The 19,940-nt window shown below is 41.6% G+C and overlaps 1 protein-coding gene across 6 annotated transcripts in view; it reads right to left on the minus strand.

Annotated features, from left to right (window-relative positions):
* Positions 1-1,613: 1,613 nt before the first annotated feature.
* LOC123513562 (protein melted-like) overlaps positions 1,614-19,940 on the minus strand; it is a 47,901-nt gene continuing 29,574 nt past the window's right edge. For 3 of the 6 annotated variants that reach the window (XM_045270797.1, XM_045270796.1, XM_045270799.1), the window contains 18 exons: positions 17,495-17,639; positions 16,785-16,959; positions 16,438-16,601; positions 16,063-16,242; positions 14,476-14,578; positions 14,137-14,290; positions 13,170-13,435; positions 12,553-12,849; positions 11,457-11,660; positions 10,961-11,092; positions 10,435-10,580; positions 10,120-10,255; positions 9,776-9,915; positions 9,425-9,553; positions 9,119-9,247; positions 8,864-8,989; positions 7,532-7,672; positions 1,614-6,072 (listed from right to left, as the gene is read on the minus strand). In XM_045270797.1, coding sequence (XP_045126732.1) covers positions 5,911-6,072; positions 7,532-7,672; positions 8,864-8,989; positions 9,119-9,247; positions 9,425-9,553; positions 9,776-9,915; positions 10,120-10,255; positions 10,435-10,580; positions 10,961-11,092; positions 11,457-11,660; positions 12,553-12,849; positions 13,170-13,435; positions 14,137-14,290; positions 14,476-14,578; positions 16,063-16,242; positions 16,438-16,601; positions 16,785-16,959; positions 17,495-17,639 — 2,929 coding nt within the window. In that variant the 3' untranslated portion in view covers positions 1,614-5,910. The remainder of the gene's footprint in view (positions 6,073-7,531; positions 7,673-8,863; positions 8,990-9,118; positions 9,248-9,424; positions 9,554-9,775; positions 9,916-10,119; positions 10,256-10,434; positions 10,581-10,960; positions 11,093-11,456; positions 11,661-12,552; positions 12,850-13,169; positions 13,436-14,136; positions 14,291-14,475; positions 14,579-16,062; positions 16,243-16,437; positions 16,602-16,784; positions 16,960-17,494; positions 17,640-19,940) is intronic. The other 3 variants (XM_045270800.1, XM_045270802.1, XM_045270801.1) reach the window with 3 other exon arrangements.

Below are 19,940 nucleotides of genomic sequence, written 5' to 3' on the forward strand. Positions count from 1 at the left end.
GCCTTTCAAGCTTACAAATTATCACGTGGCTGTATGGACACATCAGATAGATTTCTGTATGAACAGCATTTAAAGTCACTTAAAATACAATTATAATACTTACTTATATATATATATATATATATATATATATATATATATATATATATATATATATATATATATATATATATATATATATATATATATATATATATATACCATGTGGGCTTTTCACGGAAATCTATGGGCTATAGGGGATACTTACTTGTGACTTATTCTGACTTACGATGTACACTTGGCGGACTAACACATGAATCTTCAGTGGTACAGTAGTACAGAACATGTGGTTCTTCCTGGAGACACTTCATTAACAAAGTGGTCAGTTCAGCAGCAAATACCCAAGACGACACATTTTCTGTATTGCCAGTTACACCTGCAAAGCACTACAGACTTTCTAGCTTATTTATGAAAACCTGTTGTGGTAAACATTACCATGGTAAATTCAAGTGTTGTAAGTTTTCCTGATTAAATTTTCACTCTTATTGACTCCTTCCAGAGAAATACAAATTTGGAGAATAGTTCTCCATGGCTTTATTTGGCACATTAATGAATCTATGTCTGTCATCATTCTTAATAGCACCGTGGTGCATCCTGGGCCATCATCACTGGTTACTTAGCTTGAGTTATCCTTGCTGCTGCTAATTAATGTTCATTCTACATTCGAGCTGGCTAACTTTCTTCTCCAGTGTCTATTGCAAGCTCTTCACATTGTTGCAACACAGACTCCACAAAGAAAGTTAATCAGTTCCTCCACACAACCACCACCACCAACACAATGAAATGCCAAAGCCACATTACCAATTAAACTCCAGGGAACGGCAATGGCAACTTTACAACACACAACTCCATGAAACAAGACCCATCAACACACAAACAGAAGCTACTGGGAACTTGTCAGACTTATGATGCTCCAGGAGACTATAAGAAAGAATAGACATGCAATATTGAAAGTACCATCACATTCAACAAAATATGGAACAACACACACACACACACACACACACACACACACTGCTTGTCTGGCCACTTAAGCATTTCTCACATCAGGTCATCATGATAGTCTACCCTCTCAGTCCACACAGTAAACTGTATTTATAGTGACAGGAGAATTAAGGTTGATTGACCCAGATTTTAGTGACTACTGATGACATTACCAGTTCAGCCACCAGTGATCACCAAGGCACATGTGACTGTGTTGTCACCTCATGTTTGTGAGTTAATGGATGAATTAGTTAATGGCCTCACAAGGTGGGCACCAAATATCATCAGCTAAATCAGCTAACTTATTATTGAGGTGCCCTAATTTAGCATATCACAGAAACAATGAGCAATGACTCTGAGGGCAGGATAAATTCTTAGCTATAAAAAGCAGAGGATTGAACCCCAGCCAAGATGTAAAGCATGGCAGTGAAGTGATCAGTTATCAAAACCATAACAATCATCATGTTCCTTGGCCAGCTTTGTGACCTCTACCTCTAATCACAGCATTATGATTCTGCCTCAGAGTGTTTCCTTTGGTATGTCTTCCACCATGAGAAACTCAACAACCCAGGTGAGTAAATTACATCAACTTCATGTCATATAATCTGTTATTCTCAATGATACCTTCGCACAGTCAACATAAATTCATGAGCACAGCATTAAAGCACTTTTGTCAAGTAACAATCAATTGCACAGGGAAACAATTTGTGGTTACGGCAAGTTTCCAGGAGATCTGATCCTTGAAGCTGCAATGTTTAAGCAATTCCATATAAGCAGAAGTTACACATAGCCTTCTTAGCGCTGAATATAGCAGCCATTATAATCATGGATATACACACACTAAACATGGTCACAATTCATTATACTGCTTGCCATACTATTTTTTTTCTTACCATAAAACCAAAAACAATAACATTCAAACTTAACTACATAGACAGAGAAGCTATACCTTATAAGCAATCTTTGGTAGTTAATGGAAGTGACAGTTATGGGATAAGGTAACACAGACAGGTCATTCTTACAGCCTTAAACACCACTCCACCACTCACACCACGCCACAAAGATCTGTCGTCACACTCCATGGAACTTTAAGCTGCCGTGCACCACAAGAGGGAGATCTACCGAGTATTGGTCCATCGTCATAACTTGGAAGACATTTCACCTTAAAAACATACATAGCAAGTATGAGTATACATAACAAAAATCTTACATGTACTTACACACAGATATACTCACAGACACTTTTACCATAACATACATGCGCACAGCACAAAAAAAAAAAAAGCACTAAGAGGCTGGTTTGTAAGTCAGCTGCACTACAGGATGGCTACAATCTTAGCAGGTCTGCTGTAAAAATATCACACTTCATATGCCTCAAAGAAAGTACATGTTGATAAGAATCTTATCTTACTTTTGTTAAGTTTCTAATTCCTCCAATGATGAAAACTCAAGATATTTCCACACTGACCTGGGAAGATTACATCACCTTTCAAGAACATGACAAGCAGCAGCAAATTTAAAAGCCCTTACTTAATCCACTCTGTAAATATGTCACAGGGTAGCAAAGTAACTCTGCAGAAGCTAGGACAACAAAAGAGACAACTTTCATCAGAATCTCTCTCTCTCTCTCTCTCTCTCTCTCTCTCTCTCACACACACACACACACACACACACACACACACACACACACACACACACACATTACAGAGCTGCATTACACTTCTTTAACCTTCACAACTTTTCAGGCACTGACCACACTGGCTGTTTTGCATCACTTCACCTTGGATAAATTTTGTCACAAACATAAATGAAGAATCAGATCATTCATAATAAATACTCTCAAGGTCTGGCTGTTGTTATATTCATCTTCATTCTCCTTTAAACATATTCACCCACTTTTCATCTAGCATAAGTAATGGCTCTTTGATTCAATATGTTTAAGTACACTTCCTATTGATCTATAGAAATTACAAACCGACACAGCAGAATGTCATGAAGTAAAGCTTTCACAATGCCTGCATGACAACCTCCACAACTACTACCTTCCCAATGATAAAATAATGGAATGGTATAAAACTTATGGGTATGTATGTAAATAAGTACTCAAGGCACATGACCAGTCAATTCTTTAAGTCTCTACAGTTTGTTTAAAGAGAAACATACACTGACACTTCATTATGAACTGATAATCTACAGTACACATGAATTACTAATCTTGTAAACAAGATGGTGTTACACTCCTCTTCTCACACAAGCTGAGTAATTATTCTACTTATAGAACCATTTCAATACAAATTCCTGGTATACATTTAGAATATTACCATTCAAAGTAAAAGATTCACCTTCTGAGGCACAAATCCAATGTCTTACAGTACTCACAAAATAGCAACACTTTTACATACTTGTACTTTACGACAGTTCTGATACTACTGATCCATGAATGGAACTCATTACTTCCATATTTTCTAACTAACAGCCCATTGCTAACATCACACAACTGACAAGTTACTCTTCTCTATCCATTCTTCACATGAGATTCAGGCACATTTTTCTTGTTCATTCTCTTAAGCTACTACAAATTGCTGAAAAATATCAATTTCACAAAGCAAATCAAGAAAGCAAAGAAAAATCAGCAGCAACATTGTCTCTTTATCAATTTCTTTATTTCTATAGCAATTTTAAATGTTTTATTAACAGCAATAAATTTTCAGAAGATCTTTATACAAAATAAGTATTACAAATAATAATTTAAGTAAAGATGATGGCAAGATGAACATATTAGGTCTAAATTAAAAATGAACATGAAATGGTTCAGGCACTAGAGAGCAGTTATGAAGGAGGAACACAAGAAAGAGAAGCAAATTGTGAGTAAAAAGTAATACAGTAGTTTTAAAGGTATAACAAAGATAAAGCTATGAGAATGAGATCCTAGCATAAGAACACAGAAACTTTAAAATCAGTTTCCTTTGTATACTTCCCTGTGATCATGAAAGCTGAAGATATGATACAATGAGTCAAGAAAAAGGTTTGGACAAAAACTAGCAGGAATGGGACTTGGAATGCATAAAAATGTAAATGGACAGCATTTGATACAGAGAAACTAGTTACTGAAGAAACTAAGCATCACTGACTGGACAGGTGGATCTGCCACATAACAAATGTTGATGAGCCTGTGAGTGACTAACACAAAGGACAGTGAAGGAGCTTCAGTTAATGACAACAAATGTTGGTAATTAGCTCTAATATATGTAGTGGGTTTTTTCCCCCTTTAATTTTTGTCTCCTTTGAAAACACTAGAAAACTGATGTGAAGGATGTGGGATGCACTGGTCATGAAAGGCAAGTGCTGGGCTGGTGACTGAGCCCTGACAAAAAACATTATACACAAGTCTGACACATCACCAATAAGCCCAAGATAGTCAACTGGCCTTGACTGTCCATCACTACACTCTGCTGCTAGAAAACATGAACACTTTACATATCATGCATAATGGATTCAGCTCAATATGTTACAGATGAACAAGTACCTACCACTAATTATTTTGAACGAGATTAATCTGGTTAATTATTATAAATAGCTGCACATGCTCTAGGAACACCTGTACCCTAGTAAGAATAGGAGGAAAGCTTGAACTCATCCACTAGATTCATATGACGTAGCTGCAACATTTGAACAGGATAACATTTTGCTACACCTTCATGACATAATGGCTGTAGCACTCTGGAAAGTGAACTGTACAGTTTTGTGAGTGAACAGTTCTACAGATAGCACTTTTAAAATTCCTCCCATGACACGGCCCCCCAAAAAAAAGAGACAGTAGTGATAAAAACATAAATAAATAAAAAGCCTTACTAATTACACAAATGTTCATTACTTTAGAAATTCTGGCCAAGTTTTGAAGTGTAAATGTAAAAAAAAAAAAAAAAAGAAAAAGCTGAACCCAGAAGTCATTAGGCAACAGAAAGAAAACATGAAGGTTCAAAATCTAAATACATTGTTGGGAAAAAGAACAAAAGAAAGTGAAGAAAATATATATGAAGCACATAGTTTTCAACCCTAAAAATATACAAAAATTTACATACACAAATGTACACATCAATTTGTTTACACCTTGGTAAAGACTCTTTTGTGACTGACTCTATATAGTTTGATATGTAGCTCTTACTTCACCACAAATATAAAAATAGTGATATAATAAATTTTCCTTACACTTATTTATAAAAAAGTAGCTAATCTACTGCTTGAGGTAACAATCAAGGATGTATTGCACAATGAATGAGTGCTAAATTGGCCTGCTCATCAATACAGTAGGAAAGGCACACAATAGATGTCTTTGGATGACCAATTCAGTTTGATTTCATATACTGTATACACATTACTTTCTGCCTGTAAATCATTCAAGAGACAATTTCTCCACTGGATACATGATAGTGAACACATAATGATCCTCAGAAGACATGTTACATATATCCATATTAGATATAAGCCCAAAATACAGCAGTTAAAGAAGGAAGCTTTAAGACACATACCCTGACATGTTGCTACAATAAGGCATTTTCATCACACTTGTGGAAACAATGAAAATATATTACATAAATAGAATCTATATAAACCATTCAATATGACTTTCAAATAGCTGTGTACTCTACAATCTGTAATATCTAAAACTAATCATTCCTCAGGTATCAAACTTTCATGCTATTATGAAAGAACACACACACACGCACGCGCACACACACACACACACACACACACACACACACACACACACACACACACACACACACATTCACACTCTAGAGCCACCCTGCCTGACCAACAGAAAGTACCTACCCTGTCCCTACTCTATATGACCCATACAAAAGGTAACCTAAAGTAACAGGTGCCTTACACAGCCGTGCGGGTGTTGGAGGCGTGGTAGCCGTACATGAAGCTGCGTGGGATGGAGGTGGTGGCCTTGAGAGGGCCCAGATTCTGTTCCTCCCGTGCTTGTGAGTGAGCCACCACAATGGAGAGGCAGCGCACCCATTCTTCTGCATTGCTTGAGTCCTGTGTAAGGTTGTCAGCTTGTTAAATGAGGCATTTTTGTGTCATATCCTTCCCTTCTTATCATCTTTCTCATTTTCATCTAACATCCATATACTACAGTAACTTTGCATTCAAAGTAGTATAGCTAACACAAGATGGCTTTGTCTTGCAGTGGAAATAAGAACTGAATCCTCTTGCTTCGTCCCTTTAACAACACAGAGGCAATACTGTAACAGTATTCTTGCAACAAGGTCAAACAGTGACCAGCCAAGTCATGACAGTATAAGTCACTCTGTACATGTTTTTCCTGCAATCACACTGGGATACACCATGTGTACATGTATCATCAGAGAAAAAAAGATGACCTAAAGCAATTGCATCTTCAGTGTGTTCACATTTTGCCTACCATGTTTAATACAGTGGCCCCTCTACATACGAGATTAATTTATTTCCGGATCGAGCTCATATCTAGAATTTCTCGTATCTCGAACAAATTTTCCCCATAAGAAATAACTGAACACCAATTAATCCGTTCCCAGCCTCCCAAAATCATCCAAGTTAACCCTAAATAACTATAAAACATCTTCCGATTACTAAAAACACATTCAAATAGTAATTGAACATAAAAAATACAGTAATAAGATAAATAAGATGATATTAACAAAATAAATGCAAGTTTATTATGAGCCCTTATCATGGAGGAAGTCGGCGGCGCCTAACAGAGGTGTAAGCGTGGTGGTGGAGGAGTGAGGGAGATAGGTGCGAGAGGAATGAGGGAGTGCGAGAGACTGTTGACAATACGTAAGCACTTACACTTGATAGTTTTTATGGCATCTTTCTGTTTCAATATCATACAGATCATTGATGATGACCAATTATACTGCTTTAAGAGATCACTCACATGGACACCACGCTTATGTTTGTCTATTATCTCCTGCTTCATTTCAATTGACATCATCTTTTTTTCTCAAAGGGGACACCTTTCCATTTCCTTTTTTACAACTCATGGTTAGGGTCACAAAAAAAGCCACAAAAAGGAGACAAATGTGATAAAAACAACACAACACAAGATTGCGGGATCAGGTCTGTATGGTGGGAAACACGTGCTGGCTGATACTGGGCGGTCTCGACCACTCGGCCACCTAGCGGGAGCATCTGGAAATTCTCGTAACTTGGATTTTCTCTCGCATGTCAGTCAAGATTTTTGCTCAAAAGACATCTCATGTCTCGAATTTCTTGTAAAAAGAGTAGCTCGTATGTAGAGGAGCCACTGTGTATGGAAAGCAACTTCAGAAGTGTTAAAAACAAAACATGAGCCTCATCTCATAAACTTTCTTATTTGCTGTGTAATTCTTCTAATGTCTATTGATCCATAACTTAAAAAGAAGATACAAATGAAAAAAAGAAAAAAAAAACACATTTGAAGTGACATCCAATGATGTTAAGTGTTGCCAGAAAAAAATACCATAAGCATACTCACCTTTGCCTTCAGAACAAAAGATTTGTTGTCGGTGAATATCTCAAAGGCCTTGGGGATGTGTCTGCTGCCACCCCTGTTGACCTTGACACTGCGGATCTGGTGGACGTCAATGCCACCTTTCTCCTCCAACTTGTCCTGCTCCTGAAAAAAAGAGAAACACAAAATATTCTCATATCCTCAAGTTATAAACCCTGAACTTTTCCCTCATTTAACCTCTTCTTCCAAGGGTACTGAATAAAAACCACAGATCTTTATTTCACGTACAAACAGCTCCCTTTTTTTTTTATGGTAAGGCCTACAGCGCCTGTAGGCACACTTGAAGAGCATTTAGGAAGCACTGTTCAGCTTCCGCCCATTAGTGGCGCAGGCAATCTTATTTATAGTGGTACACATATTATAGGGCCCAATCACCCCCCCAAGCTCATCTTGAGTGTAACCACCTAGAACCTGGGTATCATGGTGACATGTAGGTAACTTTAAACCACTCAACAAATGGCAGTGTTTTAAGGCTGTACGTGGAGGGATTCAAACCTATGCGTGGACGTCTGCCTGATCCCACACTCACCACCTTATCCACTGCACCACTGCCTCCCTTACTAATGAGACTGTCTTCATACCCTTATTTATAGCTAGAATGACATGTCTCCCTATCCCCACTCCCTCCTTCTTTCTACATTCTTCATACTTCCTGCCTATCCCATCTATCTAAGACTTGCATCTCTCTTTCTCTCTCCGTCTGATAATTAAGATTTCTTAGAGTAGACTAAAAATCCTGATCTCTACAAATATTTGTTAAAATTCTTAATACAGGACAGCCTCTATACTGTGTGTGTGTGTGTGTGTGTGTGTGTGTTTACCTATTTGTGTATTACAGGGCCCGAGCTAAGCTCTCTGTGTCCTGTCTCCTTGTCCACTCCTGTCATATCTCTCTTTCATCTGATTGACACACACTGCATGTGTGTGTGTGTGTGTGTGTGTGTGTGTGTGTGTGTGTGAGAGAGAGAGAGAGAGAGAGAGAGAGAGAGAGAGAGAGAGAGAGAGAGAGAGAGAGAGAGAGAGAGAGAGAGAGAGAGAGAGAGAGAGAGAGAGAGAGAGAGAGAGAGAGAGAGAGAGAGAGAGAGAGAGAAGGGGGGAGGGGGGGAAGCATACCTATGATAGGGGAGGGAAGCATACCTACGATACATGTCGGAGGCAGCTTTAGCCAATGACAGCTGCTATCATCAAAGGATGACATGTCACTTTTCCTATTCATATAGGTAGGAAGACTGCTTCAAGGAGGGAACTAACTGTACCTGGTTTACTACTGTTTGTCATACATCCTGGTATACTCACTGAGCCAGCTCCCCTGTAGGAGAGGTGGGCGCCTGAGAGAGTGAAGTATCTTGTACGCCATTTACGGAAAATCTTCCACTTGCTCTTCTTTTCCTTCAGCTGACCCTCAATGACAGGTGTGTCCTCCTGAGGAAAACATTAGCACTGAACGTGATAAAAGATTCCTCAAGAGCATTACCAACAGAAACAAGAAAATGATTCAGAGTACAATAAGACTAATGAATTACAGAAGATTTGTTCTAAAGGAAGACTCACATCAACAAAGCCTCTGGCACGGTCTGGGTGGTTGCACAGGAAACACCCCCACTGCTGCTCCACCCCATTGTACTCAAACACATCAAAGAAGCGAGCATTGCGCAACTCGTGAAGCAGCATATCCATGTCCTGAATGAGTAGAAAGACTTTATGCTGCTGTATGTCACCTGCCAACATGTATCTATTAAACTACGCTACATCAAATTATCCACCTTCATAAACTTCTTCAAACATTTAAAAATGTTCTAGTCTTCTGGTTTGGTATAAACATACTAAATAAACACAACTTCAAGTGAATCCACCCACCTTGGCGGAAGGGAAAGCAGAGGTAACCAGCGTCACAAAGGTCTTGGTGTCACACTTAAGAATGTCCCAGCAGTTCTTGAGACTGCTGACTTGCATTTCCCGAGTGCTCAAAGCCACACATGATCTTGCCTGAGTGAACAGTGAAACAATTAATAACCACATGTCTGTCTTGCTTTAAATAAAGCTGATATACCAAAAAGTACAATATATGAATCTAGCTAGTACAAAAAATTATCAAACAATTAGATATGGAAGAAAAAAAAAAAAAAAAAAATTACTGCAAAATAAAATGCTAGAATGATGACATTACACAGTAGTGAATTCCACAAACAGAAGGGATGTTTCCTGTACCTGAAGAGCAAGGAACATGAGGTGAATCCATATCCTGGGGTTCCTTGTCTTCATGGTAAAGAAATGTTTGTTGTACAGGCAATGCTCGCCCTTCCCCTGACAGGCAAAGTACAGCTTGGCATGCTTTTTATTCTTGCGTTCTGTTAGAAAAAAATTTCTTTGTTAATGAGAAGTAATGGCAATGTTCCTTCACACAAGACCTCCAAAACAAGGGAATCCTAAAGTTTGATTACAGAGCTTTCTTCCAAGAACTTATAATACAATAATGCACAACAGAACTGTAGGGTCGATAAACTGTATGATCTGTAAGTTGTAGACCTGTTAGGACCAAGTGGCTGACTCACCTTCAATGCCACACCGGACAGGCAGAGGCAGCTTGACAAACACCTTCTGCATGTAGGCCTTGATCTTGTCCAGGTGCTTCTCACAGAAATGCTGCACTGTATCCCTCATGGCAAATGGCTCAAACACACTAATTCTCTGTAGAAGAATGTCATAACCAATGCTAGATATACATCCACACAGTGTCATATTCCATAACTCCATGACAGTATGGACAAAGGTAAACATTTTCTCTATCCAACACAGACATACACATTAACATGCGTATGTCTGTGTTGGATATGTCACACCACAAGCCTGAAGTTCTAGAGTCTGACCTGTGTACATGCGTTGGTGGTGGTGGTGGTGGGATCGTGGGTGATGTGGGTGAGGGTGGTGTTCGATCTGGTAGTCACAGCATGGCCACTGGTGTTGCTGCTCCCTGAAGCCATGAACCATGTGTCACTTAGTGGTCTCTTGCTTCCTATAACTCCCAACATACACAGGTTAAAAAATTGTAACTCCTACTTTTCATCCTAATGTTTATCAGTTCTCCCTCCTTCCCTTTATAATTTCATCTGATTATTCTTAAACTATTGCTTTGAAAGACAAGATTTTAAAACCACTGAGATCAGCCTCACTTATGATGGCAGCAATATAATTCATGCTGAAAAATCAACATTAAACTACAAAGAAAACATAAAATAAAAAGTTACCACAGTGCAAAAGGAAGCCAAGCAACATCATTTTCACATACATGATTCACATGGACACAAAAAAAAGCAAAAGAATAAAACTAAAACTAAGGTAATATGAGCAGACACTCCTTCGCATGAAAAATAACAAAAAAAAAGAGGCATATACCAGAAGGAGAGTGAAACGTGGTGGTTGAGGTGGTGACTGTGGTGGTGACACAAGCAGTGGTGAGAGGGAGGGATAGTGGTGACTGGGAATGCCTGAGGTGGGGCACAACTCCTCCAACACCTGACACGGTCACTGCAAGGGAGGAGGATGATGGCAGAAGGAACACAACACACAGGGAAGCCGCTCTGACCTGACACACACATGAAACACACCTCACCATTGCAGACAAAGACAAGTGCTCTTCTTAGTTCATCATTACATTTCTCAGGTAAGGGGTATACCATCTTAAAGAATAAATCTGTTCAGAAAGGTGACTAATAATGAACTTACTAAATCAATCACTACAGGGCAACATGACTAAAAACATGACCAGCAAAACAGTAATGTAAGCAAGCAAACAATAAACCTCTCAAAGCTCAGTCATCAGAATTCACACAACAATTTTCAAAAGCAACAACACAACAACCAAAATATAATCAGCATAGCCATTTCTTACCTAGTTCTCTGGAAGACAGATGCAGTGGGAGGGAGAGAGTGTGGTGGCCGGGGGTAGCAGTGGTGGTAGGGCTTGGGAGGTCAGGAAGGGTGGCCTGGGACTGGTGAGGACCAACCAGCACAGTGGAGGACGCCCCCAGCTCCCCTGTCCCCTCCCGCAATGTGGCGAGAGAAGAACTCATGCTCTTGGTTGGGCTGACTGTTCCTGCAAGGTTGGCAACTCAAAGTAGTGCACAGTAACTAGCCAGTCTAAGCATCTGTAGCCAAGCAATGTATCATTTATTTGCAATGAGCTAATACATTTACTATATCAAACTATATCAGGGAGGCAGTGACGTAGTGGATAAGGTGGTGAGCGTGGGATCAGGCAGACATCAATGCGTAGGTTCGAATCCCACCACATACCGCTTTGAAGCTATGCCATTTGTCGAGAGGTTTGAAGTTACCTACATGTCACCATGATACCCAGGTTCTTGGTGATTACACCAAAGATACACTTGGGTGGTGATATGGGCCCTAATATGGGTACCACAATAAATAAAATTTCCTGCACCACTAATGGGTGGAAACTAAACAACACTTCCCACATATACTCCCCAAGTATACCTACATAACATAAAAAATAAATAAATAAATAAATAAATAAATAAACAAAAAATTTAAAATAAACATTTTCATAATAATACATCTTCAATAATTGCAAAAAAAGGAATAGATCAATAAAAATACATATAATCCATGAATTCCCAGACCCTGATATATTGAAATTCAGTTTAGCTTAACTGTTTCACACAGACAATTTTTCTCATTCCCAGCTCCACACCCTTTGACCATCTTTTTTATTTTTTTATTTATACCATGTGGGCTTTTCACGGGAATTTATGGGCTAAAGGGGATACTTTTTATGGTACCTCCTATCTCAAAGCCTACCCGCTAGGAAACCGTTATCCCGAGTGAGGAAGCCCAACCTACACTCAGACCATGGACAGGATTCGAACCCGTGCGCTTGGAGACCCCTCAGACCCCAAAGCACGCATGGTTTCACTGTACCACGGCGGATCTTCCTATGATTATTAATAAGATATTACTGGTGTTACCTGGAAGGGGAGACACAGCAGTCAGGTGTATCCCTACTGAAGGAGGAGGACTTGATACCAGCCTGGAGACTCCTATCTGTGAGCCTCCCACCTGTGACCCACTGAGGTGGTGGCCTGGGACTGAGCCATGTCCAAGATGCCCCGAGCTGGGTCCCAGGTGCCCCGAGAGATGTCTGGAGGGCGGGGTGAGGACGGTGATGGAGCGGTTGATGTGCATGCCTTGAGAGGAGCTGAGGCGGGTCATGGACTTGTTGAGTTGAATGGAGGATGACCCAAGACGACCCGTGCTCTGAGGGACTGATCCCACACATTTCATCAATCTTTGTAACATTAAATCACCTCTACCTTATCCCTAGTACTCAATAAAAACTGCTTCCTTACTGAAATGATGTTCATATTTTACATAAATAATCTGCCTCTTCTTAAAATTAATAATAACTTAGGAACAAATTACAATCTATCTACCTTGATACATTAACTTGAAGATAAAAACAAACCATATACAAAATATACCTAATCTAGTTTCTTTCAATCTTTCATACAAATTCTGCATGTGAGAACAAATCAAAGAAAGTGAAAGATCCATAATGTGACAGATAGGGACAGCTGCAACTTACGTGCATTTAGCCGCGGCATGGACCTGTTTGAGGCAGTGACAAGGCGGCTGGTGCTCCTGGAGGTGTCACTGTGCTTCTGGTACTTGTGGCCAAACTTGCTGGGGCCACCAGTCACCACAGAGGAGTGTGGCTGGAAGATACTCAAGTCACGAGAGGCCAGGCTGAGGTCAGTACGGCTTGTCCCTATTACACCCTCGGGCCGCCCGCTGCTGCCACCCACACGCACGATGGTCACCCCGCCTGGAGTGTGGTTGACGTTGGTCTTCCTGTGAAAATACGACAGTAGTCTCTTACTTTCTGTCCTCTGGTTCAATCACATACTTGAGATAAACAATGGAAATGGATGTACAAGGGAGAAGAAAGAAAAAAGACAAAAAAAGAGGTGGGTGTAGGAGGATGTAAGATAAAGTGATAGAAGAAGCAGAAATGCAATGTGTAACCACATGGAGAAGACTCATTCCATACAAAGCAGTAAACAAGCAAACAAGAAGAAGAAGAAGAAGAAGAAGAAGAAGAAGAAGAAGAAGAAGAAGAAGAAGAAGAAGAAGAAGAAGAAGAAGAAGAAGAAGAAGAAGAAGAAGAAGAAGAAGAAGAAGAAGAAGAAGAAGAAGAAGAAGAAGAAGAAGAAGAAGAAGAAGAAGAAGAAGAAGAAGAAGAAGAAGAAGAAGAAGAAGAAGAAGAAGAAGAAGAAGAAGAAGAAGAAGAAGAAGAAGAAGAAGAAGAAGAAGAAGAAGAAGAAGAAGAAGAAGAAGAAGAAGAAGAAGAAGAAGAAGAAGAAGAAGAAGAAGAAGAAGAAGAAAGACAGACAGACAGAACTTCAAAGATGATGAGCTATGAACAACCACTGTTCACAAGTAACACAAATTTGAAAACAATCCAGAAATACCTAGTAAAAGAAGACCCACACACTTGTAAAGGATCTATGACCCATACAATAAACACCCAAGAAATAAGAAGTATGCCACACCTGATTTCATTGTACTCATTGTTGAGCTGCTGGATGTACACCCTGGCCGAGGCATTGGAGCGGTCCATGCACTTATTCACTGCCTGCAGGAGGGACTCAGACTCCACCAGTAGTGACGGGTATTGGCTGCACAACACCTGCACCTCACGTAACACTGGTAACACAAATATAGCTGCTCATGATAGGGAAATTCATATAAAAAACATCATACAAATAGGAGCCATCTTTCCCTAACTGTGAAGCAAAATGATGGTGATCCTAATTCTCAGTAAACATCACCACCATCATAATAATCATTATTGTCAAGCCCCCTTTTCTCCAATTTTCCTTGAGACTCACCCACACCCAGGCTACTGGAGTCCACTTTAGGCAGCTGCTGTGCAATATAATCCAGGGAACTCTTGCCTTTGTCCTTACTGATGCGACCCACAGCTGCCATCACCTGCCACAATAATGTTCAGTAAAGTCACTCACATATATCTCCATGATGAAGTTTATATGATTGTTTAACCCCTTCGCGCCGGATGTTAAAAAAGCCCGCCTGTATGATATACGGGTGGTAGTGCCACGCGCCCGAGCGTGGGAAACTTGTGCAAGCTTGTCATACTTGTTGTCTTTGTGTATTATGCTGCTATTTCTTAGTCACTATGTCGCCTTCGAAGGGGAAATTGGACACTTCTCTCTCGGAGAAAAAGAGAGAGAGAGAGAGAGAGAGAGAGAGAGAGAGAGAGAGAGAGAGAGAGAGAGAGAGAGAGAGAGAGAGAGAGAGAGAGAGAGAGAGAGAGAGAGAGAGAGAGAGAGAGAGAGAGAGAGAGAGAGAGAGAGAGAGAGACATTTGCTAATATTAGACACAAGCGGGACGATGTAGCTTATCTTCGAGAGGAAGAGGGAGGAGAGAGAGAGAGAGAGAGAGAGAGAGAGAGAGAGAGAGAGAGAGAGAGAGAGAGAGAGAGAGAGAGAGAGAGAGAGAGAGAGAGAGAGAGAGAGAGAGAGAGAGAGAGAGAGAGAGAGAGAGAGAGAGAGAGAGAGTGACATTTGCTAATATTTTAGACACAAGCGGATCTTTCGAGAGGAAGAGGGGAGGGAGGGAAGGAAGGAGAGAGAGAGAGAGAGAGAGAGAGAGAGAGAGAGAGAGAGAGAGAGAGAGAGAGAGAGAGAGAGAGAGAGAGAGAGAGAGAGAGAGAGAGAGAGAGAGAGAGACATTTGCTAATATTTTAGACACAAGCAGGATCTTTCGAGAGGAAGAGGGGAGGAGGGAAGGAGAGAGAGAGAGAGAGAGAGAGAGAGAGAGAGAGAGAGAGAGAGAGAGAGAGAGAGAGAGAGAGAGAGAGAGAGAAGAGAGAGAGAGAGAGAGAGAGAGAGAGAGAGAGAGAGAGAGAGAGAGAGAGAGAGAGAGAGAGAGAGAGAGAGAGAGAGAGAGAGAGAGAGAGATGGGAACAGTCTATGCCATTGGGTAATTTTAGACACAAGGCGGGATGCATGTAGCTTATTTTTTGTGATTGGTGGAGACAAGGATGGTGGGAGGAGCACTAGGATTTCAAGGACAGCATACGGTATGTGTAGTTGGTATCCAATACACTATACGGGACAACTGAACTGAAGAAAGCTCAGAAAAGAAATATGACGTCTACATAGGCGTCACCGTATTTGCTACTGGGGCTTCATGACGCCCACATTGGCGTCACCGTAGTGAAAGGGTTAAGGAATGAGTTAGGGAATCAAAATGATGAAAGAAATCAAGTTATGCCAAACTTTCATTTCCATAAGTTCTGCTGTGGTTTTATAACAAAAAGTCTAGTTTTTAAAAAATCCAGAAGTAGTATTCAAAGCTAGAAATAATATTGCAAGTAATTAGGGTTCCTTATACTTCATCACAAAATAACTGACAAAAGAATTTCCTGAGATTTGATTTACTGTCTATTGTACCTGCAGGGCAAAGGCTAGACAGTGAGGCTGCTGCTCCACAATGCTCTTGAGTCTGTTGATGTGCTCAGAGAAAGGGTGAGGCCGCCAGGCACACAGCTCCACAAATATCTGCAGCGTGGCAAGAGAAGTGCCACTCAGACTCAAGCACTCCACCAGCTGTGGCAATGAAGGCTCCAGCAACTGAAAGGAAAGCATTTATAATCATTATTCACAATCAAGCATCACCATTTTATATCTCTAATCAAAATACAAAACCAATTCATACATGGTTCCAAAATCATTGATATCCTGACTGCAGAAGTCAATTGCCCTTTTAGTTGTGACATAACATCTAAAAGCAAGGAAACACAGAACCTAAAGTATCTGCTGCCTTACCGCAGGCCTGTTCTTGGCCACCAGAGTGAAAAGCATAAGGAGACCCAGCTTCTCATTAGTATCACACTGAGGCAGGAGGGACACCAGTGTCATCACATGATCATGAATTGGCTCCTTCTTCACTGCATAGATCTGAGGCAGCACTCGGGACAGGGAGTAGTTGCCTGAACCACAAGAAATGGGTCGGTTTTCATTGACAGCATCAATAACGATAAAAAAACTTTTTCCAAACAGAATGTGGCAGAGATTCTAAAGTCAATATGATGAAATGATCCAGATAGAAAGTAAAACCAATACTTCAGAGAAATTATATAGACAGAATACAGAAGCTTTCAGCACTGACATACCAGATATCACAGAGTCAATAATGGGCTGGATGTGTAAGGCTAAGAGATCAGCTGCTTCAATGGCTGCCAGGGAGAGGTAGGAGCTCATGTTGCGGCTCAGCTCACGGTTCCCTTTGTGCAGGAACTTGACTGCCACGGGGAGTGCCAGAGCCATCACCTCCCGCTTGTGGTAGTTCTGCCACCACAAGACACAGACTAGTTAGTGTTGCGAGTCATATATTATGTACCCTTCTTAAAAGTATCTGGGAATGAATTTGCTACTTTTTTATACAGCAATATAATGACCAATATCCTCTTCACTATGTCTTTTTCTCTCATCTACATCTTTATATGCTTACTTCAACACATTATGGACAACCTAATGTTTCCATCAGGGATCTAATCACTATCTTTAATGTAATAATCTGCATGCCATGCCACAAGTGAATGAAATGGCCACTTAGATCAAATAACCATGTGTGAAAGTGTATTTTATTACTGCTATTATACTCACAAAACTTACATTTGTACCAATAAAATCCACAAAACAGCAAAATAACTAAGGCTTGTAACATGTCCACTCACCATATGAGCTCTCTGGTTCATACTTGAGAAAGGCTAAACTCCAGAATGCATGGAAAAGATAACCTCATTAAATCATATCAACACAACTGAAGGTCAATGCACATACTGACACTCAATGCAGAATCCCAGAACATAATAAGCCTCACCAGGAATATACAAGAGACTACATCAGAGGCTATCTTGGCATGTGGAGGGTCGTGGTCTTGGGAAGACGGTCGCAGGTTGTGGTTGAGACAGGTCTGCAGCAAAGCCACCAGGGCTGCAGCATGCTGCTCGATGCTGCCTGTCTCCCTGGATACCCAATAATAGGAAATGAGTAAAAACTATGGACATGACAGACTAACTGATTTAGTAATTGAGTATGTCACTATTCAGCTTAGCATAGTTCCCCCAAAAAAATTTCACTTTACTCCAAAGATAAAAAAATATCTTCACAATGGTTCTATTAACCCCTAAAGGATTGGAGGCGGTTATATTTTCCGTCCTGCGGGGACCGGCTGTCTCACGCTAAGCCCCAGAAATTGCCTATATTCACCCACTCTCTACGCTCAACCTACATTACATGAATGATTTAAATATACTTTGTACTAACCATCAAGTCTTCCTCTTTCCAATGACGCCATACATAAGTGTCTATGTGCCATGGTTATGGAGATGCAGCGAGTTGAATATGAGAAACTTTTGATGTTTGTCATTGAAGTGTCTGATTTCTCTCAGTGTCTTTGTCTACGGAGTAAGGAAAATGGGAGCTCGGCACTCTCTTTACGTAAGATAAACTATAATAAATGCTTTTCCACACTATATAACCTCTCATATGTGTAGCTAGTGGACCTTTTCATGTTTAGTTTTTTTGCCCTGCAGTAAAATGTGAGGGACATTATAGCCTAATTTGTGTAGTAGATATTGTAGTGAACCACACTACTACTGCTACTACTACTACTGCTGCTACTACTACTACTACTACTACTACTACTACTACTACTACTACTGCTACTGCTACCACTACTACTACCACCACGCTAATCCGGCCCAGGTGTGGAACTACCTAAGCCAAGCCAGGTGCAGTGACCTGACCCCAGCTGGACGGTGTGAGGTCACGGGCCGGATGCTCAGCCGAGGACTCCCAAGTCAGCACCGAAACTCCGGGACATATGCACCGCTCGACTCATCTCTGCTCGCTTTTGTGTACACTAATAAACAGCAGTAATGTACATCTCTAGTTTACCTCTCCATCTGTGTCTTGGCTAGTCAGAGAATATTACATTTGGTGACCCCGAGAGTGTAGCCTGCGTGATGGAGCAGTGCAGTGCATTCTGTGACATATTGCGTGTGCCGCCCTTCACCTATGATGTCGAGGCCTGGTTCCTGCACCTCGAAGCTGTGTGGGCCGGCGCGGACCTCCAAGATCTCCAGCGATACCAGGCGGTTGTCCAGGCACTCCCCTCAGAAGTGGTCGCTCGTCTGTACAGTGTCCTCTCCAACCTGCCGGAAGCAGACAGGTATGGCGCCCTTAAGTTGGCCATCACGGGGGCTTTTGGGCGGTCCCGCGAAGCCTGTTTCGCCGCACTTGACTCAGCTCGGTATGACGGCGGCCGCCCGTCAGCACTCCTGGCGAGGTTGTCCGCCCTGAACAGGGCGGCAGGGTTCCCGTGGTCGGAGGAGATGGTGCGCCACAAACTCTCCTCTCTCCTGCCACAGCCTGTCCGTTTCCAGCTGGCGGCTGCCCCACAGGCCCTCTCCTTGGAGGAATTCTCGGCCCTCGTAGACAGAGTACACGAGGCCCATGTGGTGTCGCCCCTCCCAGCAGACCCCCGCCCTGGCCTGCCTGTGCCCAGTCAACGCCGCAGCCCCGACGGACCAGCCACCCGCACCAGCAGAATCTCTCTCTCTCCACGTCCTCCAGCAACAGGCGGCGGTGACCTCAGGGGCTCGCCGTAACCCATCCCTGGCTGCAGTGCCCAGCTCCAATGAGACCCGCCTTGCTTCGGTGGAGGCCTCCCTGCGGTGCCTGGAAGCTCTGCTCGCCCGCTCTCCTACCCAGACGGACGCTGGGGGCTGATTTTCCAGGCCTCTTAGAGGCTCCTGGCTACTCCCCTTATGCCTTGTTTTTTTTTTTTTTTTTCCCTTCTTTGGGGGAGGGGGGGTACTGTAGTGAACCACACTACTACTGCTACTACTACTACTACTACTACTACTACTACTACTACTAGTACTGCTACTGCTACCACTACTACTACCACCACGCTAATCCGGCCCAGGTGTGGAACTACCTAAGCCGGGCCAGGTGCAGTGACCTGATCCCAGCTGGATGGTGTGATCAGGGGCCGGATGCTCAGCCGAGGACTCCCCAGTCAGCACCGAAACTCCGGAACATACGCACCGCTCGACTCATCTCCGCTCGCTTTTGTGTACACTAATAAATAGCAGTAATGTACATCTCTAGTTTACCTCTCCATCCGTGTCTTGGCTAGTCAGAGAATACTACAATATGGTAGAAATAATAAGTACGTACATTTATTATTTTTACCTTAAGTTGAGTTGAGTTGAATATGAGAAACTTTTGATGTTTGTCACTGAAATGTCGGATTTCTT

The sequence above is a fragment of the Portunus trituberculatus genome, chromosome 36 (genome assembly GCF_017591435.1).
Source record: "Portunus trituberculatus isolate SZX2019 chromosome 36, ASM1759143v1, whole genome shotgun sequence".
NCBI lineage: Eukaryota > Metazoa > Arthropoda > Malacostraca > Decapoda > Portunidae > Portunus > Portunus trituberculatus.